At 42.2% G+C, this 23010-nt stretch overlaps 1 protein-coding gene across 4 annotated transcripts in view; it reads left to right on the top strand.

The window, feature by feature from the left end:
* Positions 1–6907, top strand: part of BCL11B (BCL11 transcription factor B) — a 94147-nt gene extending 87240 nt beyond the window's left edge. For all 4 annotated transcript variants that reach the window (XM_054200380.1, XM_054200378.1, XM_054200379.1 and 1 more), the window contains one exon: positions 1672–6907. In XM_054200380.1, coding sequence (XP_054056355.1) covers positions 1672–3683 — 2012 coding nt within the window. In that variant the 3' untranslated portion in view covers positions 3684–6907. The remainder of the gene's footprint in view (positions 1–1671) is intronic.
* Positions 6908–23010: the final 16103 nt, after the last annotated feature.

Genomic DNA, 23010 nt, shown 5'->3' with positions numbered 1-23010 from the left:
AAGATTAGATAGACTGACAGGCTGATAGTTAGGCAGATAATCTTCTAGCCTCCTTGTCTAAGGTTTTGTAGGTTTTGTTAGCAGCAGCTGTTCCCGAAACAGCCAGAAGAGGGGAATTCAGTCAGCAGCAATCCTGCTGTGCACTAGTTTAATTTTTTTCTATTTTTTTTTTTTTTTGAGCGCTATGAGTCAGGCCACTTTACAGAGATAGTTTTGATAATACGGTTCTGTTCACCTTATAAACTCTTTCATTTTCAAGCCTAAGCAACAGGTTTCTGTGAATTGCAGTCTCCCCGCCCCCTCCCCCCCACCCCCCATCTCAAAAGGGGTTGTGTAGTTCAGTTTCGGATCCGAGCTCCTGTGGAGAGGCTGGGATGGGGCTTTTTTAGTGTCGTTGCACAGGTATGGGTCAGGTGGGAAGCTTGGTTCAGGTTTTGAACTTTCAGGAAGTTTAGTGCCTTTAGGGGCAGCAGGGCCATGGCTAGCCAAAATATGTGCTTTCATAAACAAACAAACAAACAAACAAACAAGAAATTAGCTTTAAATTTTCCAAAATGGGTAGTTGTTTTTCCGGAAACCTCCCCCTCACTTAAAAAAAACCAAACAAAACCCAACCAAATCCTGGATCGTGATTTTCAAGTTGACACATATTTATGATTTATCAGAGTCTTGCAGAGGCATTGAAAAAAGGGAAGGGGGGGGGGAAGTGCTTTTTGAAGATAGCACATAGTTTATATTGTGCCCAGGACTGGAATTTTCTAGCTAGCAAAATTATGACTGTAGTGCAGACTTGTCCACACCTGTCCTTTATGTAAAGCTGAATCAAGGTTAAAGGAATGCTTTCCACCTTTATGCAGTTGTTCAAAGAGGCTAGAAAGGCAAACAGAACAATGTTTTTGGCTCCGGTGAGCATTTCTGCATTGGAGGACAGGCTCAGGCTCAGAAATTCTTGGGACCCAGTTCAAGCACAGCCCGACATTTGTTACTGTTAATTGCAACTGTGCTGTCGGCTTTGATTACCGGATGTTTCATTTGAGTGGCTTCTTGGTGTTTTGGCAAAAAGAATGTCAAAGTGGTTTATGCAAGGGTACGTTTTCCAAGATCCTGTTGACTTGAATAGGACTTGCGCAGCTAAATACCTACATAGTATTTTAAAAATGGAAATGCTGGCATGACTGAAGCATGTATAAATTAAATTCAGCAAGATCCCAGGGGACTGCTGCATGAATTATATAAAAATATAAAATGAAAGAGTGAAAATGACACCGAAGCTCCTTGCAGGTGCCTTGTAAAACCTACCACACTGCATTTTCCTTGGTTTTTGGCTGCAGTCGTAAATCCCTTGAAACAAATTCCTTTTTGTGGAATAAACACGTGAAAGGATTTGGATCCTTATGCGTCATAAAGGAAGGTTTTATTTGCAAGTTAGAGGATATAAACGTATATAGCACCAACACGTATGTGTGATATTTGTCGTACATGTTAAGTGAATAAGTGTGGTGAGTAAATGTGCTGTTCAACAATTTATATCAGTCAATACATTGCAATTAAGTCCTTCTTTCAGAAATGCCAAGGAGGAAATGTGTTAGCAAAATAAAGCGCATGCCAACTGTATTTAAATGTTCTCCGCTGTATTATTTTTTGAGTGTTCTTTCTGTTTTTCTTCTATAGGTAAAGATGAGCCTTCAAGCTATATTTGCACAACATGCAAGCAGCCTTTTAATAGCGCTTGGTTCTTGCTTCAGCATGCCCAGAACACACATGGATTCCGCATCTACCTGGAAACAAGCCCTTCAAACAGTTCCCTTACTCCACGCATCACCATCCCTCCTCCTCTGGGACCGGAGACTGTTGCACAGTCCCCGTTGATGAATTTCCTTGGAGACAGCAACCCTTTCAATCTTTTGCGGATGACAGGACCCATCTTGCGTGAACACCCTGGCTTTGGTGAGGGTCGGCTCCCAAACACGCCTCCGCTGTTCAGCCCACCGCCTCGTCATCATCTGGATCCACATCGCCTTAGTGCCGAAGAAATGGGGTTAGTTGCCCAGCATCCCAGTGCCTTTGACAGAGTTATGCGTTTAAACCCCATGGCAATTGAGTCCCCAGCGATGGATTTCTCCAGAAGGCTTCGAGAGCTGGCAGGAAACAGTTCCACCCCTCCGCCAGTCTCGCCCAGTCGCACCAACCCTATGCATCGCCTGTTGAATCCTTTCCAGCCGAGTCCTAAATCACCTTTTTTGAGCACCCCACCACTGCCCCCCATGCCCCCCAGCAGCACTACGCCTCCCCAGCCTCAGGCCAAGAGCAAGTCCTGTGAATTTTGTGGGAAAACATTCAAGTTCCAGAGTAACCTTATCGTGCACCGGCGCAGCCACACAGGAGAAAAGCCCTACAAGTGTCAGCTCTGTGACCACGCTTGCTCCCAGGCCAGCAAGCTAAAACGCCACATGAAAACGCATATGCATAAAGCTGGCTCCATGACGGGCAGGTCAGATGATGGACTGTCCACCACTAGTTCCCCCGAGCCAGGCACAAGCGAGCTCACTGGAGAGGGACTGAAATCCAGTGAGGCAGATTTCAGGAACGAGAGCGATCCTTCCCTGGGCCATGACAATGAAGAAGAGGAGGAGGAGGAGGAGGAGGAAGAGGAGCTTGAAAATGAGAGCCGGCCAGAGTCGAGCTTCAGTATGGACTCGGAGCTGAGTCGTAACCGAGAAAACGGCTCCAAGTCGCTGCCGGACGAGAAATCCCTCGTCCTGGGAAAAGTCATCGAGAATGTAAGTCTAGGTGCCATCCAGCAATATAACGACATGCTAGCTGAAAAACAGAAGAGGAGTAGCTTCATGAAAAGGTCTTCTGACCAGCGAGACTTGTGTCCTCGAGACCTCTGTCAGAGAGATCCAGGCGATGAAGACTCAGTGGTAGGAGAGCTGGACCGCACTGAGGAAGGGACGGTCAACGGAAGAAACTTTGGCCCGGGCGAACCCTTCCCAAACTTGTTCCCCCGCAAGCCAACGCCTATCACGAGCCCCAGTTTAAACAATTCCTCTAAAAGAATAAAGGTAGAGAAAGATTTGGACTTGCCACCAGCAACGATAATACCTTCCGAAAACGTTTACTCCCAGTGGCTGGTAGGGTACGCAGCATCGCGGCACTTCATGAAGGATCCGTTCCTCGGATTCACAGACTCCCGACAATCCCCCTTCGCGACCTCTTCCGAGCACTCGTCGGAGAACGGGAGCCTGCGTTTCTCCACCCCGCCGGGGGACATGCTGGACGGGGGGCTCTCAGGGCGCAGCGGCACGGCGAGCGGAGGCAGCACCCCCCACATCAGCGGTCCCGGCCCCGGGCGACCCAGTTCGAAGGAAGGGCGCAGGAGCGATACATGTGAGTACTGTGGCAAGGTCTTTAAGAACTGCAGCAATTTGACGGTGCACCGTCGGAGCCACACTGGAGAGCGGCCTTACAAATGCGAGCTCTGCAACTATGCATGTGCCCAGAGCAGTAAGCTGACGCGCCATATGAAAACGCATGGCCAGATAGGGAAGGAGGTCTACCGCTGCGACATTTGCCAGATGCCCTTCAGTGTTTACAGCACCCTGGAGAAACACATGAAAAAGTGGCATGGAGAACATTTGCTGACAAATGACGTCAAAATTGAGCAGGCAGAAAGAAGCTAAGGCCCCCCGCCCTGCCCCCCCTCCCCCGCCCCCGCTAGGTTAAATTTCAGGGGTCTAGGTAACATTTTATTTGTACAGTTTAACTATTGCCAACTGAGAAAAGATGACCTAACTTGCCTCCGTAAACATAACTTAGCATAACTATGGTAGGTGCCAGACTTTGGCACTTAAAATATAACCTGTGTCTACAAAGTTCTATTAAACCCGAGGGTTGATTAAGGCAGTAAAAATTGTGGAGCCTTTTAACTGTGCAATAATTTCTGTATTTATTGGGTTTTTGTAATTTTTTGGCATGTGCAGGTACTTTTTTTTATTCTTTCTGTTTAAATTTCTTTTAAAATTTTGTTGGGTATCCCTTTTTAATTTTACCCAGTCGTAGCCTGAGATTACTTGCATTGTAGGGGAGAAACATATCTTTTTAAATTATAATTTTTGGGCCGCTGCTTTGTTGAAATTTAAGCTAAGCATGTGTAATTTCTTGTGAAGAAGCCAGCATTTGAACAGAAATCTTTCTTTCTTTCCTTTTTCTTTCTTTACCTTTTTTTTTTTTCCTTTCCTCTTCTTAAATAACCTTGAAGATTAGGGAAAACAAAATTGTACAGCGGATAACAATCTTTAAATTTAGCACTTTCTTTTGGAATTGGATCGAATATGTAGCACTGACAATGTCGCTGACGATAGAGGCCTTTTCTAGATGGATTTCATCACTGAGGTTATGGCAACAAAAAAGACATAGGTGCGGAAGGTAGCTACATTCAAACCCCAAAAACATTCTTAACTGTGCATTACTATCAGGTAGTTTCTTCTTGTTGTTAAAAGCTATGGCAACATAATGGTGCCATTTTGTCACTTTTTGGGGTGTCTTTCCTTCCCTCTTCCCCTCTCCCTCCACTCCTCCCAGAGACAGTAAAAGTACATCTTGAGTATCGTAATATTCTTTTCAAACCTTTGAGCAGCTAAATGCCATCTTTTTTTTTTCTTTTTAAACTGCAAAATCATAAATCTGAGTTCAGGACATCGACTTTAGTCCGTGTTTGCTGTAGTTAAAATAATTACTAGAGGACGAGAAAGTGTGTATTTCTCAATGAAAAGCCTCAGCTCATAGGCATGTGGTTTATGAATGGGAACATTAGAACTATCTTATATGATGTACAAGGATGTTATTACAAGGAAGGGAAAAATAAATTCTAGTTGATTTACCTGTCTTGGCAAGATTCTGCTCCTACTGAAGTCGCTGAAAGTTTTCCCCTTGACTTAATTAGGAACAGAATGGAATTGTGTTCAGAGAAAAGCATTACGACAGAAAAAAGTAAAGAAAAATGCACCTGCTCTACTTTCAAATTCCAAATTTTGTAAAGCCTTTTATGACTAATGTTAACAAACAGTGGACAATTATGGTTAGAGATTTTAATTATGTTGACCCGCACTTTAAAGCTTTTGTTTGTGGTTAAGAGAAAAAATGGCTTCTCAACAAGAAATTACATCATATTCTTCTACTTGGCCCAAAGGTGGGTTAAACTGTAAGGGAACAGCTGAGATTAAGTGTCAGTGTTGCTAAGCATGGCATTCACAATACTGGCACTATAAAGAAAAATAAATAAAAATAATTTATTGGACAGTTTTTCTACTGCCATTCAATTTGACGTGAGTGCCTTGAAAACTGATCTTCCTATTTGAGTCTCTTGAGACAAATGCAAAATGTTTTTGTGAAATGAAAAGACTTTTAAAAAAAAAAAAGTAAAACAAGAAAAGTACATTCTTTAGAAAAAAAGAGCCACATTTACTTAAAAAAAAAAAAAATTACTGGTTGAAGATAGTGGACATGAATATGCCATAAGACCCAATCAAATGAAGATGTATACCCAGCACAACTTCGGACATCCATTAGCTGAATTATTCTCAGCCTTTTTTTTTTTTTCAGGACAACGCTGCTTAGGAAATGGAATGGAAATGATTTACTGCTGAATTAAAACTCAAATGACACAAATTACAAGTTGTTATCATTGAATGAGAAAAAACAATTCAGGAACAACGGCTAATTTTTTTAAAAGTTAAATTTAGTGCACTCTGTCTTAAAATACGTTTACAGTATTGAATACATACAAGGGTAAAAAAGAAATTGTGTGTATGTGTGTTTGAGCAATCTTTTTTTTTTCAAAGTTTGCTTAATAGGTTATTAAAAAAATGCCATAATGGCCATGTGTATATTGTTTTCTTTTGGTGACGGGGTTTTAGTATATATTATATATATTAAAATTTCTTGATTACTGTAAAAGTGGACCAGTATTTGTAATAATGGAGAATGCCTGGGCATTTTACAAAACCAGAAAGAAAAAAAAAAAAAAACTTTTCTTTTTTCCTTGAAAATGTTGCAGTAAAATTTAAATGGTGGGTCTATAAATTTGTTCTTGTCACTGTAACTGTAAAGTCTTGAGTTTTAGTAAATTTTTTTCTGCCTTGGGTGTTGAATTTTTATTTCAAAAAATGTATAGAATCCTGTATTTGGGGATTAAAAGGTGATTGCTACACCATGTAGAAAAAGTATGTAGAAAAAAGTGCTTAATATTGTTATTGCTTTGCAGAAAAAAAAAATCACGTTTCTGACCTGTACCTATTTTTCTCTTTTTTTCTCCCCTTCCCCCCTTCCCTTCCCCTTCTGGAATGGATATTGATATTGGTTGATTCATATGATGTAGGCACTTGCTGTATTTTTACTGAAGCTTGTAATTTTTTAACTGTACGCTTGTCCTTTTAAAGGGATTTAATGTACCTTTTTGTTAGTGAATTTGGAAATAAAAATAAAAACAAACAAACAGGCTGCCATAATATATTTTTTTAATTTGGCAGGATAAAATATTGCAAAAATAAAAAAAAATTTGTATGTGAAGTCCTTATTGTACAGGAAAAAAAGGGGGTTGTTAGACGACCTTTGAGTAAAAGAAACAAAACAAAATAATTAAGTGCTTTTTTATTTTTAATTTTTTTGTTGTTGTTGTTCACAAATAATTTTAGTTGTATATATATTTTTTTTGTCAGAAATGGCCTACAAAAAAAGTGCTGTTCCCACAGGGCTCTAAATAACTTCAAAGTTGCCTGGACCCCTTGCATCAAGGTTTTACCAGGTATGGTTGAACCAGGCTGGATGGTTATTGCCTATTCATGTGAAATGAAATTCAGGTCCCGTAAAGGCGTCTGGGGTGACATCCCACAGCTTTCCCCACAGATTCGAGAGAGAGAGAGGAGATTACCCCCTCCCCCCGCCCCCGCCTTCCCCCAGCCCCCTTCCAAACAAGAAGCTGCCCAACACGTCTTCCCTCTCCCGGCCACCCCCTCCTCACTGCTCCCCGCACCCTGCCACCGCCCTCTGGAAGAAAAGTCGTTTTCCAGCAAACAGTGAGAGCTGTTGCGTCCACTTGGACATAAAATGGTAAAACGGGCTGCTGTTGGTACAGCTGTAACCGGGTTGAAGTAAAATTGGTCCAGGCACAGCCCTCCTCTTCCCTGTCAGAACAGGACCTACTCCGTGTACAGGTCTTGCCAGTCCATGTTATTAGCTGCTTTGCTGCTGTTCACTCCTAATTGTACATTCCATAAATTTCTGAATGTTTGAGGGACTGGGATGAAATCCTGTGCCTTTTGATTTCTCTCTTCTTTGCTGTTCTTTCTCTCTCTCTCTCTCTCATGCTCTCTCCCTTTTGGGTCGAGGGGAAGACAGGTGGCAGAAGAGGCACTGATGCTCTAGTGAAGGGGAGAAGGAGAAAATGCTCACCGCTCTTACAGGAAATGACGGTAAAACTAAAACACGAAAAAGGAAAAAAAATATGGCCGTGCCAAATTCTTCTGCTGCTTTCATCGGTGCAGAGCTGCTGGAGCAATTGGAGAGGCATGGGTGTGACAGCAGGGAGAATTTGGTCCAGCTACCTAACAGATAGATATATGTCTTCCTGGCTTGAACAACGTACCCTTAAGACTTCTGGACAAATTCTGGATCTCAATTAAACTGATATAAATCAGGAATTATTCATCACTCTTAGTCCTGGGTTACTCCAGCGTAGCTGAGGCTGGCAGGTAGTCCCTTAAAGGCACATTTTCATTTTTTGTTGAAAATTCAGATCTCTGGCATTCCTATAAATCAGAGCCATGTCACAGAACTCAGCAGAATCCCTTGGACATGCATCGGTGTAACGAAGAGCGGAAGTTAACCGCATATTTTCAGTCCACCAGTCATTGATTTAAGAAAGTTTACCTTTTAATTTAGTGTAAGTTGCTTAGGAGCTCTGGTCTCCCTGTTGTTTTTATTTATCCAGGATAGCTAACACCAGCAGTTGTCTAATTTTGTGACTTGAATCACTGAAACTAACAATAAGTCACCCAAAAGCACAAGGGTTGTGTTTCTGCAGACTGTAGTGGCAATGAAATGGCCCTCCTTTTCTTCTTGCTTAGAAGAACTGTAGTTTACTAGGCCATAAGCACAATATTACATAGACATAAAATAGCTAGAATGCTGCCATAGTTCTCTTCACAATTTAAATAGCTTTTTATTATTATTTTAAGGTTGAATTTTATTACTTCCATTGTGTCTAGTCCTGCTGCCTTTGAAGTCCAGAGCAAAACTCCTGTCGACTTCGTTGGCAACAGGACAGGTCTGAGAACCTGGTTTTAGAAAGAAAAATATCGATTTTTAAGGAAAGGGTCAAAAAATCAGCATTTCATCCCAGTCCTATGTAAAAGACAGTCCAAGGTTTTGTTTATCACAGGCAAACTCATTTTTATGGTGCTCTTTGTATTTTAGAACTGCAAAGCAAAGTAACGTTGATTTAAGTTGTTTGCATTTGTACCGGCAAGGCAAAATATTTTTATTACCTTTTTCTATTACTTATTGTATGAGCTTTTGTTGTTTACTTGGAGGTTTTGTCTTTTACTACAAGTTTGGAACTATTTATTATTGCTTGGTATTTGTGCTCTGTTTAAAAAACGAGAGCACTTTTTTTTTTATTATGGATAAAATGTTGAGATGGCTGGAGGTCATTTCAATATGGCTTAGTGAAATATTTATTGTTCCTTTTATTCTCTGTACAAGATTTTTGGCCTCTTTTTTTTCCCTTATTGTCACAATGTTGAGTTCAGCATGTGTCTACCATTTCATTTGTACGCTCGTTCAAAACAACGTTTGTTCCAGTTTCAAGTTATAAAAATAAATTGGACATTTGACTTGATCTCCAAATCTTGTCTTTCCTGTTTTTTTGAAATTGAGGGGTGGGAAGGGGAAAAAAGAAGGGAGTGAGGAGGTGAAGCTTCAGTACAGATGATAGAGCTCATGCCACGTTTTCTGTTGGTTCTCAAGGGAGTCAAATCAGGAGAGAATTCTTGTTTGGGGAGGATGTGAGCACCTGCATGGTGCTAAGCAGATGCTCAATTCCTGCTTACATTCCTTGGATGTAAATATAATGTATTTCCTGAGTAGGGGTCTTGAGAGAAAATGGTAGAATAATGCTTGAAACAGTCAAATTTCCTACATGAAATTGTGCGATGTTTGGGGCAATTAGCACGGTTTTCTGAAGAAAGTGAGAACTTTGCTCTTGTGCTTCTTTCCATCCCCATAAACTTAACCGCGTGCCGTATGCACCTTAGTTTGTTAATGTGTTTTGCTTCTTGGATGCCAACGCAAATAGGGAGAACACTTAGCCATTTAACCAGGAGCTGAATTTGGGCCACAGACTCTGTATTATTGTGTGAGAAGCACCAAAAGGTAACTACAGACACACATCTGCTCCTCCTCCTCAGCTAGGGACAAAGGCACGCAGGGCTAAAGGCAGAATTTTGCAGAACTTGCAGTTTGAGAATAAGAGCTTACAGCTACGGGCAGTTCACTGTCCTGATACTCTTTATCAAGCCAACCTTCTTAGCAAACGCACGGAAATCTTAAATGAGGGAATTGTTATTCAAACCATTATTGGAAAGCTCAGGAAAGATTTGGAGTGTCGAAGACCAGATTCTGATTTCCTGGAGGCCCTGGTCCAACAAACCATGTAACAGGCTTGTGATTCAAAGCAGGTGGGTAATTGAAATTCATTTCAAAGGAGCTGCTCCTGGACTTTAAAGGGCTTGGCTCAACTCAGAAGTCAGGAGGGGAAGCTAAGTGGTTTGTGCTACAGAAGAGCTCCTACAGATGGTCCCTTCCTGATCTCAGGCTCCCTGAATCTACAATCTAAATTTAGGTACGTGTGTAAGTGCTTTGCTGGATCAAGGCTTCAGAGTGATATAAAAGTTACAGGCTTTGAAAAGTTGCACTCATGAAAAACCAGTGAAAATGAAATCAGAACCCGACGCTGACAATTATATTGGGCAATAGTTCATGCTGTAATTCCCAAAATGCCACGTTCGTTTTGAATGCCTTCTGCAGTGAGCTGCAAAGGCTGTTACATTTTACTTCTAAATTTTGTACAGTTTGCATTTGAATGGGGTGTTTTTGACACCCCATAAACATGACTTCCCTCTGGTGGAGCTTTACACCGTTGTGTCTGTTTGTCAGCTTTAAAAGCGTTGCGGGCCTTGCAGATGCTGATGTGGTGGTTGAAGATCTAGCGTCAGCGTCCTGGCCTGTGGCCGGGAGGGTCTGGAGCTGCAAGGGGACCTTCCGTCCACCGCCTCTGCTAGTGAAGGTAGCATCTGCCCAGCAAGGAGAAGCATGGACCTCCTGGAAGTGGTAATGCCTTAATTCATCACAGTTGGATCTGCTAGAGCTTGTCTGTCAGAGCTCTGATTATTCACATGCGTTGGCATGAGGGAAAAAGCAGGATTAGACCCTTTTGACAGAGGAAATGTGAGAAATCACACAAACAAGGCTGCAAACAACTAAATCCAAATGAGTTTCTCTGCAGCATCCCCGGGTTGGATACTCCTGTTTCACACATGCTTGTGTCACCCAAGAACTCCATTATAATCAGTAAAAGAAAAAGTTTTAGAAAAATCTTTGTGAAATCCAAATGAAACCAATGGAGTTCAGCCTTTAGTGTGAAAGGAGAGGTACTTTAAGTCAGCATCGTAATTATTATAATGAAGAAACGTGTTATAAAGGTGATTTAATTTCTCAAGGGCCTTTTTTTCTCACACTGATTCTACATCATATTACTTCTCTGGATTCAATAGATTTACTCCTGATTTACATAAGTATTCCATGGGATTGAATCTGGCTTAGTGGTTTTACATACAAAAAATTTACATAAATGGTAAGAACATATAACAGAATAGCAGTGGCCATTGAACTCTAACTCCATAATTGAGATGTTTCCACCAGAAAGTAGAGTCATAGAGCTACATTTACCCTATCAAAGGACAGAAAGATACCATGTGATCTGTGCGTCCAACTGAAACCGCTTGAAAACTGAGCACTCGAAAGGCTTGTGAACAGACCAATAATTACGCACCAAAATCATTCAGGAAATAATTCTGAATAATGAATATATTTGAGAAAATTGTGATCTATTTGCAGACAACTTGTAAGCAAAAAAGAGGCAACGTTTGCCTAATAGTTGATTTGCTCTGAATTATTCTCCTAGCTCAGCTAAACGCTGACCTTTAGCTACTCAATGACAACACGCATTTCACTGTCTGACAGATGACAGACGTTCTCTGGGATCATGCATGTTAGAGACGGAAAAGAACCTACTCACTCCTTTTGCCCGTCCACTGCCAACGCAAGATTAGTTCTTTCCATACATTTCCTAAACTGGATGTTATGCGAACAGAAGCAAATATAATTTTATACCTACCCATCGAAAAAAATAAAATAATTGGCTGGTGAGAAAAGATTCGTCATCCAGTTTTGTCACTGCCCATTTTGCAACGGGTTTAATCACAGGATATAAGAATATGGTACTACACCTATTTAATCACAGGATGTAACAATATGGTACTGCACCTATTGAGAGGGGACGCATGCTCCAGGGCTTGGTTGGACTGTAGTTTGAGGGGGAGGCTAGTTCCAAAAGATGTTCTAATTCTTCTATTTCCTATACTAATCAGGAGCCTATCGTATTGTACAGACAGTGTACTGATTTACAGATGACTTTTTCTGCACAAAAGTTAGGCGTTGGTTTCCTTTTATGTGTATCTTTTTATTTATTTCTTATTCTGTCAGGATACCTGTGGAATGCCTCCTGTGCAAATGAGGACCACTCACACATTTTCATGTAGAGGAGTTGCCAAGTGCCAGTGCCGATTATGGTAGAAGTCGTAGGTACCATCAGACAACATCAAAGCTAATGAAAATGTCAAGAAAACAGTCATGTTTTAATGATTCCTATAAACTGGTGAGGAATTACAATAATGCAAAAAACACACGTTGCTTTTCAAAAGAGTTTTAAGCATAAAGAATGGATGTCCAACAACTTGTTATTGGCATATGACAAAGTTATAGGCGTGTGAGTGTGCAAAAACTATGTATACATTTCTGTGTACGCAACTTAGATTCAAATTTCAAGTGTACTTGTAGAAAGCTAGAGTATAATATTGATTTTCTTTGAATTTCTCCTAATTAACAGAGAAGCGTAACTGAGCTCATTTTAGTCCACAGCACTATATCCTTAAGATTGCCAGTTACTTTAGCAAAGCTGATGTAAAATTGATATTACAGTGATAAATGAAGATCCCTTGGTTCCCCTCTAGAAATCATAATTGGGGTAGCCACTGCACGTGGGCAATGTCCATATAACATTCCAGTAGCCACTATTAAAATCCCTAAAATGCTGTTTTTTACTAAAAACCAATAGATCATAAAGCAAAATTCAGAGATTAGCCAGACTAATCTAGGGCATGTGAAGTTTCCACAGTACCAAAGTGCCACTAGGAGGTACGTTTATAATTCTTTTTCTCACTGTATTTATTAAGTCATATGAAAAGATGGATATAACTCCCTGTGTGTTTGGGGGATGTGGGGCTTCACTTGTCATGGTGCGTGGGTCTTCCCACTGGTGTGAGATGTGGAGAGACGAGCGAAACTAAGATAAATTACAAAAGCCGAGGAGACATGAAGACATTCCAGAACAAACTCTCATCATTTAACTCTCCGTGATGTGACGGTGAGAAGAATTTTTGGAGTGAAGGAGGAGGCCAAAGGAGTAAAGTCTTCATATCATATATTCCCCAAGTGAACCATGAGGGAAAACAGAGAAAATTGATATTGATAGCAATAGTAGTTTCTATTCAGGATGTGGCTGCATCAATCTAATCAGAAACCAGGCACTTATCACAGAATACTTCGAATTCTTAGCAATGAAGTAACATAATGCAGCTTTACTGAGAAAAGCACCATTCCTGCAAAATACCCCCAAATGACTGACAGAACGAAATGATACAATTACAGAATTAGAAGAGGAGAGGGAAGGAGATGTTAAGAGATATAAACAAGGGACAAAATCATGTTTCACATGGTAATAATGTTCAGATGAAAGGAGTGTGTTGGAGGATCATTGATGAATCAAACCTGTTAGACATTTCAAAATACCTAAGTGAAATGGGAGTTCAAATCCCATGTTAGAGGTAACTTGAGTTCTAAGACCCACTGATTTTTAACAAGGCTTGCATTTCCAAATGCCTTTTCAAAATAAGGCAGTGGCCCAAAGTTATCTTAGAAAAAAATCTCCTGTCATAGATATTATTGTATTCCAATGGCTTAAATTATTACTTTTAATGTCTGAACATTTTTGAACATAGAGAAATTGGAATGTCAGACTCATCCTGTCTCAGTTTGTGGCTTAGCCTCATCCTTACTAGTGAGAGACATAACTTCTAACTCCCCATAATTGAGGTCTAGAAACCCATCACCGTGTCCAAAAAATAGTACAAATTCAGGGTAAACAGCGCATGACCAGGACGGCGGTCTAACCATTTCACTAGGTATGAAAGACTGCAGAGTCATTTCCAGATCAACATGGCTCATAAGTGTTCCAGTAGTCTATGGAGAAACTCTTGGAATGACACCCTGGTGGAAACCCCTCTACCTGCAGGAGGTTCAGATTTAGATCCGTCATTTGGCTCATTGCAAAGACTCTTGAAGTAATAGTATGAAATCCTAGCTATTTAAAACGCCCAAACTACCAGCAACTAACAACATGAACTTTCTTGTTGAGGAAAACACATTTTAAGTCAAAAATCATGTCTCTGTCTGAAAAACGTTGCCTGATGAAAATGTTTCTATGTATGTGCTAGTTTTGAAGTTTGTTATGTGAAGTATTTACAGTTTACTCCTCTGCCATAGTTTATCCTTTGCATAAAAGAGTTGCAGGACAGCTCGCACGGGTGCTCCTCATCAACTCTAGTGCAAACTCAGGTAGATTAATCAGTTCTCCGCTGACAGATCAAGCTATTTTGAGATGAGGAGAGGACATCAGCAGTACAATTGCAATTGGCACATCTTGTTCTGTAATGGATATTTGACCATGGCTGTAGAATATCTTGTCCATCCATGACGCTCCGATACTCCACAGCAGATGTATGCAGAACAGGCGTAATGACCAATGGAGGTGGGGATATGTCTCTGAAGATGGATTCTCTTCCCAGCAAATTTTTTTTTTGTAGCAAGTCAGAAAGTGCATTTTATAATTCTACTTTGTGAGGGAGCAAACCAAAATGGGACATTGCCTGGTGTAATTCAGCATTGCTCTGTTGTGCCAAGGCAGCTCGGCTTACTTACTTGAGTTATTTTCATAATTGTGCTATCCACCCCAGCTTGGTAAATGGTTTTAATATCTGATATATTTTTTAAAAAGACTAAGATGTTTTTCAGGGTTTTTCAAGCAAGAAGTGTTTTAAACCAAATTACCTTGATTGCTTTGTGATACTTTGTGTAACTTCCCTGGTAAGACAATGCTCAAAAAGAGTAGTAGGAAGCAGTGGCTCTCGGTAAATTAAGTAGGCTGGACATGTCAGTAGAAGCTTCTGTGATGTATGTGAATGATCAGCCAGCAGAATTAAGTAACTTTTTTGTCATTTCAGTCTGACGTAATCTCTCAAGCAGTTTTTCCCAGAAGTATGTACTTGTCCTGATATGCAGAAACTCTGGCCACAGAGTTCACATGATTTTCCGTGCTCAGAAACTGTTTCTTTTGTTAGCTCTTATTCAGACGTGATTTCATGTTACCACTTTAATCCTGGTGATGAGTGATTCCTCAATGTAAAACCAGTGTGTTTCCCTTCACCATGCTGTTTTCCCACAGATGAGGCTTTGGTCATTTTTCCTCTGGCCAGGCAAGACTGGACATTGACTTCTGCATAAACTATTAATGTGAACTAATTTGTACAGGTAATTGTGCCTCAAGGAAATTGTCTTGGTTCCTGTGAAACACTCCTGGCCCAGAGAACTGGGGATCTGCTTCTGCAGTTCTCCCACACGATAGCTGCTTAAGCGAAATACGAGCTTAAGTAAAAATTAATTCAGATCCTCTGAGCTCAAAGGACACTAGAACAAGCTGCACACCTACAAGTAAAGTGCTGTTTGGCTTACCTCTGTGTCTACCAGCCACACATCATATTTCAGTTTGTTTGAATTCCTATGTGCTCCTGATTTTCTCTTCAGGGAACCTTTTCTGTGCAGGGAAAGAGACATTCAGTCTGAGGGGATCAAAGCCATCTTGGAGGAGCCACTCTCAAAACAGAGCAGGTTTTAGGGGGTCAGTACTGGGAGCAGTTCGGTGGAATGTTTCATTAAAACCTTAGATGCTGGGCTGGAGACAACACTTATTATATTTGTACACCGAACCAAGTTGGGACAGATCAAAAGTGTGTCGAAGGCTGTTGGTGGTGTCCAAGGTCATTTTAATATCTCACTGAGTTCACTGAACAGCCACTGGTCAGAAAAAAAGGGTATGAAGGATCACAAGCAACAGGGAGACAACGACACGCTATTGCAAAAAAGGGCAGATACCACCATGGGATATATCAACAAAAGAGTAGCCTGAAAATGACATGATGTACTCTGGCCACTCTGGCCCGCATTGGTGAGGACTTTGGACACACAGTTGTGGGTTCAGCTCTTCCAATTCAAGAAAAACGTAGGCCAGTTGGAGGATTGTCCTGAAGGGAGCAAAGGAAATGATCAGAAGTCTGCAGTGTACGTTTAATGAGGAAATGTTGAAATCATTTGGATTTTTTATCCAAAAAAAAAAGCATAAGAAGGAGCCAAAGTGAAGGAAGGAGAAAACTCTTCTCAAGTAGGGAAGAACGTATTGTAAAGATGTTCTCTCCTTCCATGGTTTCATATGGCTCCATGGTACCTGGAAGAAGAAACATATCCATTGCACCTTCGCAAGGAATTTCACCTTGTGCAAATCTCAGATCCTTTCCTTGGCAAACCTGTCCTTTCCTCACAAATCAGAGGTCAGGGCTCCCTTGATTGGCATCTTAAAAAAGCAAGGATTTTTTTAAAAAAGTTAACTAAACAAGGGAGTTCAATGGCAACGCTTGCCTTCACCCAGGATTTATCAAACATAAGTTAGAGACCTGTGGACCAGATTCAGACCTGGTGTAAATTAGTGCAACATAACCTTTGGAAGAGTTCCTCCTTCTTCTGCCAGACCTGAATTTAGCCCTTAATTTAACTCAGAGAAAAATGCAAATTAGCCTAATTAAACATACAGTTCAAGCAATCAAGATACTGGTTTTATACTATATTGATCTATTTTAAAATATCAACGTAGGACAGTTAAAAGCAAAGGGGGCAATTAATGTCTTTCCCTGGAAAGGTGTGAAAGGTACCTGTCAGGTTTCATTAAGTGTATTTATTCTTTCCTTTCAAATTGTCTCTCATTTGAGCAGACCACTCTTCTGGGTTAATGGTGACAGAAGACAGCAGCACTGCTGTAAGCATCCTACACAGCAAATGTAGCCTATTAGTGAAAGATGGGGAATCCTGAAAATGAAATACCTTATTGCTGATGCCTCTGAAGTACCCCATATGCCTATAACTCTCTCAGAAAAGCAACGCTGGAGCTTGCTGCCTCTGCCTTTGAGAGATACTTAATATCTTTGGGCAGCACATATAAACAGTAAGAGAAAAAACTGTTATTATAGTGGCTTTATGAATGGGGATCTGAAGCACAGCAAGGTTAAGTTATTTGTTCAAGGTCACATGAAAAAACTCTGTGAAGTAACCAGAAGTTTTGTGCAGATCTCCTGGGTCCAGCTCTGGTGGGTTTTGATCTTGTTCCTCAGTCCTGAAGGAACATCCATCCTTTGGTAGATGTGTTGTTACAGCAAGTGACATCTGAAGGTGTAAAAAAGATGTTTTTCCACACGAGCTTCACCCAGAGCTTGTCCAAGTCAATGAAAAGTCTCCCAATGGTTTCAATGGATCAGGTAAAAACTGCAAGGGGCAAGGCCACCCTCTGCTTTTGGGGGGAGCACAGCACGACTGTGTTGGACCACGAGGCCTGACCTCAGCCACCCAACGCTCCTGCCCACCACCGGGGGAGAGCGAGAAGGAGCCAGCGGCAGTTTTCCTCCTGGACTTGCAACAGTGGAAGGGATGGGGCTAGAGACAAAAGAAGGGAGAAGAGGAGACGAGCGAGGAGGAGGGTCTGAGTGTCTTTCCTGGCGAAACCTGCCCTGTGCCTTGTGTGTATTTCTGTGAGTTCCTCTGGAGCGAGTACTGCAGGGCCGTGATCACAGCCGTGCAGCCTGCAAATAACCAACAAATGCGAGCAGCCATAAGTCTCTGAGTTGTGACCTTTGATGGTGGAATAGATTTCCCTCGTGATGCTGAGATTCTTTGACAGCTGAGCCTGACTCCGAGTTTACATGTTTTGTCAGGGCAGCGTCTCTCAGGGTTTGTGGTTAGGGTGGCCTTGGTGACAGTCACTGTTTTCAGTTCAGGCTGTGAAAGAGATGCTGGGCCGTAGCAGCAATCCTTCGGATATTTCTCCAGCTGCAAATCTGCACATCTCCGAGCCTGACATTTTCTTCCCAGTAGTTTTTAATGTTATATGGATTTTTAAGAAGTATAATTTATGCCAGTGCCATTTAATGATGCGCCTTTAACCAAAGATAAAATACTACCCATGTTGCTTCTGATTTAGCCTTTTTGGCCCGGTTGCTGCAGATCATTTTAGCAAGGGAAAGGTTGTCTGCAGTATGAATCCCCCAACCAGTGAAACTACTTTGTCTTAATTACCTCAGGACGAGAGAGTGCCCCTGAAGCAATCATCTTTGTTTGTTAACACACCCTATCTGCTGCGCTACTCCCCATAAATAAAACATGACCAAGATTACAATGTCATGTTCCTGTGGACTCCAGACCCTGGTAACTGCTCAAGTAGAATGCACAAAAACATCCCACAGCAACCTGGTGCGTATCGGAGGGCATATCGAAGGGATGTTTCTCATTCCTAAGCAACCACATGCATACCGACTTCTAATATTAAACACCATGTTTGCTGGAATGCTAACAGGACACATAAGACATACTCTTTCTCGCCTTTGTCACGGGTAAACAGCGGATCCCAGGCCAGATCTGTGGCTGCTAAAAACCAGCAGAAGCTCCAAGATGTGGCCCAAGTGTTTGCCCTCTGCAGATTGCCTAATTGGTGCCCATACCCACAGCATTAACAATTACTGTGGCGTTTGTGAGAGAGGGTTGTAGGTGACGTTAAAGAAGATTTAAGGATTTGCAAGCATTTTGTCTTGGTTTTCTCTTGTTTTCCTCTGTGTTTGTCCATTAGTGCTCTGTGAGTACTGCTGTCTCCCCAGGCAGGGTAGCACTTAATTGCTTAGGCTAGGACAAATGAATACTATAAACAAATAGTCTGGCCTCTTAAATATCTGGGAGGGGGAGGTAACAGGTATCAGCTGTGAAGTGTTTTCCCAGGCTTTGGGTTTTAGAGGCAAAAACGGAGGGTAGGGTCACTCCTGAACTGAATAGTGTCTTAATCTGTGGTTGATCTCACTAAAATTAAGGGGCACTGTAGGGTTAAAGATGGTTTAATGGGGGTTAAAATAAGGGCAGTGCAAAATCACCTCCTCTGAGAATAATTCAGGGTTAGAGTAAGGGGTGGAATGAAGCTGCCCAGGTAGCTCAGAAGTGCCCTCCTGCTCATTAAGGGGAATGTTTGTTTTGCTGCCATTTTCCTTAAGGAGCTTCAGCTTTTGGTGCTGTGGCAACTTGGACCATTGGCCACTTCTATCACAGAAATGCTATGTTACACCCACATTGTGTATCTACGCATGTGTCTGGCCAAATAAGTTCATTTCAATGTACTCTCAACTCTCCCCTGACTTGTTCTTCTTAAAGGAGCAATGTTTTCTATTCAGCTCCCTTCTGTCCTTAAAAAAAAAAAATGAAAAAAAAATCATTAGTCCTGATATGAAGCTGCCTTTCATTGGTCCACAGATCAGCTACAAAGACCATTGGTGGTGCTTGCTTTTTCAGGTGGTTCAGCATGGCTCTTATTGAGAGGAGGTCTCCAGGGAAGATCCATGATATGGAAAGAAGACAGGTAAGAAAAGGTCTCCTCAGGCTGTGAAAGGGATATCTGAGGTCTCTAAAATCATGTGGGTGGGTAGGGATGGATGAAATGGTGCTGGCTGAGGAAGGTCAGAAGTGTTTTTTCACCCTGTGTGCAGGTAAGCTGCAGAACTCCTTGCTGTATCTTTCTAAAAGCTTACATGCCTTAAAGGGGAGGCTTTGCAAGCTGGCGGAAGAGAAACCTTCTGAGGATTCCTGAATACCCAGAAACCATCTCTGGCCCAGGAAGTTGCTGAGCCACGAAGGGCTGGAGACTGGGAGACTATTTAGAGAAATGTTGTACACGCCGCCTTGATCTTAGGCGCTTCATACGCACCTGCATTTGGGCACTGCTGCAGAAAGAAGGTGCAGACCCCACACGCTGCTGCTGCGGTCGTATCCAGGGGCTGACAGTCAAAGCTGCGTGGCTGCTGTTATAGGCTGGTGTATGCACGTCATGGCACCTCTCGAAAATTTTCTAAAACAGTCTTCAAAGGCCGTCCTAGTTGGGGCCATCTTGTACGCTTGCAACTGTGATGCCGTATTTCTTAATTTAGAATATCTCTGTTTCTGTGGCCGGTATTGTACAAAAAATATCCCTCTATGTCCAGTTGTCTCTCGGCATCTCTGCTCAGAGAATCAATCGTGCCAACTGCCCTGGTGGTTTTTTTTTTTTTTTTTTTTTGTGAGAGAGACAAACATCTCCTGCAAGGGGAACGAACAGCTCTTTTTATACAGGACACCAAACAGACATCAGAAAGGGCACACTGCTGTCTGACAGGCTGTTCCAGGGATTATCAAAGGCAACTGCCTGCCAGTGCCTTGACCTACTGTATGCTTTGGTCAGGCCACGCATCTCATTCATTTGTGATTTCAGAGGTGCTTTTTGAAGGCAAAAAATCTTTTCTCGGCTAGTTGCTCTAAACGCAGGACTCTCAGTCTCTGTAGAATACTCCAGTCCTTTTAATGATTTGTGCCCCGTCGCTTACGGAGTTCTGTCTTTTTCCCAGCACTGCAATAAAGTGATATTTCCCTCTCTTGTGCTTTCTTCTTACTACTGTACTTTCAAGTTTTGTTTTGTTTGTTCAGTGTTGTCTTGATAAATTCAGTATTGTTCTTCCTGGTTTCCTCTCTCATCTTTGTCTTCACATCGTTGTCCTGATTTACAAAAATCTGCTTTATTTCTTGAGCTTAAATCTCCCTATCTGCCTTCTTATCTCTTGCAGTTGCCTTGTTTCGTCAGATACCTCCCTGGCTTTTATCTGGCATCTCGCAGCCTCTCTTGGCAACTTTCTGCTGAGTGTCTTCTGTTTCTTCATTTGTAGCACCATTATTCAGGCGGGTTTTGCGCTGAGGTTTGCTGGCTTTCATTAGCCCGGATGGCACACTGGAAGTTATGTAAGCACTGAAATGTTGTATTTAAAAGCTATCAGGTTAAAATGTGTTTTTTTTTTAAAAAAAGTAATAAAATAATGAAGAGGGTGAAAAAGAAGAGTGGCCAAAGCGATAGAGTAATCTCTAGTCAATATTTACTGCAAGAAGAATCTGCTGGACAACAGCTTTGGCGAGCAGAGAAACATGGGGCGGGGGGAAAGAGCTAATCTCCGTATTGCTGCGAATCAGTGCGGCTCTCAATCTCCCCAGCTGAGGGTTTGGCCCGGGCTGTTTGTTCGTTTACCTTGCTCGGAGACCTATCATCTGCAGAACACTTCAGTCATTTTGCGGCTGGGGAGGGAAACCTGTCGGGGCAGATCTCCGTGTCCGTGCAGAGGAGGAAGGGTGTTGTGAACCTGCCCGTGCCCAGGTGCGCGGTGCTGCGGGTGGAGCTCCTCGGCTGCTTCCCTCTCCCACGGGCAGGCGTGTGGGCAGTGGCTGGGAGGGACGGCTGGGCTGTCACAGCAGGGCTATAGGCTGCTGCTGGATGAGGCTGGTGGTAGATGGCACTTTCTGCCCCCAGGAAGGGGCAGGAGGGGGACTGTGTGCTGCCGCCGGGGCTGTCTCTGAGCTTCTCAGCCTCCCAGGGCTGCTCTTGGGCTGACTTGTCCTCATCAACTACTGCTGTCCCCGGGCCATGCCTGGAGGCGTGATCTGAGCCATAATTTGTTGATGAAAGAGTCTCATAAAGCAGAAAGTCTGAGTTACTGACCTCTGGGTCCTGTTAATCAAAGGTTGGTAATCCAGGCGGGAGGAGGACCCCAAAAAATCACATTTTGTCCCACGTAAACGTTGGTTATCGCAGGCCACCGCTTTCACATGCTGACACTAGGGGAGACTCCAGACAGACCAGTGGAGTTACAGACAGAAACCGGCCTTGTAAATCTGAACTGCCAGTTTTTGCGACAATGAACAAAAATGTAATTGTTTAACCAAATGTATGTGTCATAACTTGGTGACCTCAGTGAATACACTTTAATTAAGTCCTTTTGTTGCTTTTCACCCCTTTCCCCTCAAGCAATTCCAAGCTTTTGAAAACAGCCAAACAAAGTCTGTTGTGATTATTGTGTATCTGACAGAACTGTGAATGACCCACAACTATAAAAACACAATATACCAGCTCCCGTCTTTGGCTTTCAGGCAGGACTAGCTGTAGCCGTTACTGGGGCAATAAGAACTTCTCAGCTCTCAGTGTGACGTGCTGCAGTCATCCCCTGGGGCGAAGCTTCCTATGAGCTACTCAGCTGCTCTGAGACTGCACCCTTCCCCTGAAATCAGGGGAGACAAACCGATGCGTATCAGCTCAGGATTTGGCCCAAAGACATTTGCTTTTGCCTTGAGGAAGGGACAGTCTGTAACTGTATTATTCAAGTTGGAAACCTGGCCTAAAGGCATGAAGCACAGGAGATCATAGGGAGGATGCAGCTGGGATGGAGCTATGGAAGCCCTTCAAACAGGTGGGAAGAAAAGGTTCAGAAAGCCTGGGTGATGTGGAAGATTCAAAATAGGGGATAGACCAAAAGAAGCAAGGAGAGAACAAGGAATGCATGGGAATGAAATCCAGGCCAGTGAAATGGGAAGGCAGTGAGAAAGAGCTGGGCTGTGTGGGAGGTGGGGGTCAGCAGAGTGGTTTGGTGGGCACCTGAGTGGGAAGTGGGAGAAGAGGGAAGATTTGGAAATTGGAACTACTCATTTCCCAGTTGGCTTAAGAGCACCAGGAGGTCCCAACAAGGCTGGAAGCAGTATGATCTCAGGCAAAGGACTATGAGTGGGCTGGTGAAGTGTGTTTGAGTTTTCATTGCAGAAGCAGGTGGAGAAAGAAGCTTGATTGAACTGGTAAATTATTCTGCTTTTGCAGACCTGTGGAGAATTTTCTAAACTCAAAAGAGGATCACAGAGAGGCAGACCATTGAAAATAACTAAGTGGATGATCTCATTCCATTATTTTTAACTCCATATACCATTGATAATTAATTTGTCTGACACCATATTGATTTTCTGTCTCTTGTTTTATTGTCAGTGTTTTGTTTGCAATATATAACTGGTAAAGTTACAATTAACCCGCATTGCCCTGTCCAAACACATCTGTGCATTTACAGAAGCACAACATGAATATGATGCCTTGAAATGATGCTTGCAATGTACAGTAAAATGCTCATGCTTGTACATGCTTGAAAAAAATTATGAGTGGGATGCTTTCAAGGATGAAGGTAGAGCTAGAACTGATGATAAACCGAGCCCTGATTGAGGAACGTAGTAGATATCTCATCATGAAATTATTCCTGTTTCACCCATATCTAGGACAAAAAGATCTGTACAAAATATTATTCTGTAGATTTTTACCTTACTGATTAGCATTTCTAAGGGAATACTTATGCTCAAGCCAAATCAGGATAC

The sequence above is a fragment of the Rissa tridactyla genome, chromosome 4, assembly GCF_028500815.1.
Source record: "Rissa tridactyla isolate bRisTri1 chromosome 4, bRisTri1.patW.cur.20221130, whole genome shotgun sequence".
NCBI classification, from domain to species: domain Eukaryota; kingdom Metazoa; phylum Chordata; class Aves; order Charadriiformes; family Laridae; genus Rissa; species Rissa tridactyla.
The sequence above is the reverse complement of the archived record's forward strand: the minus strand, read 5'-3'. Positions and strand labels throughout refer to the sequence as shown.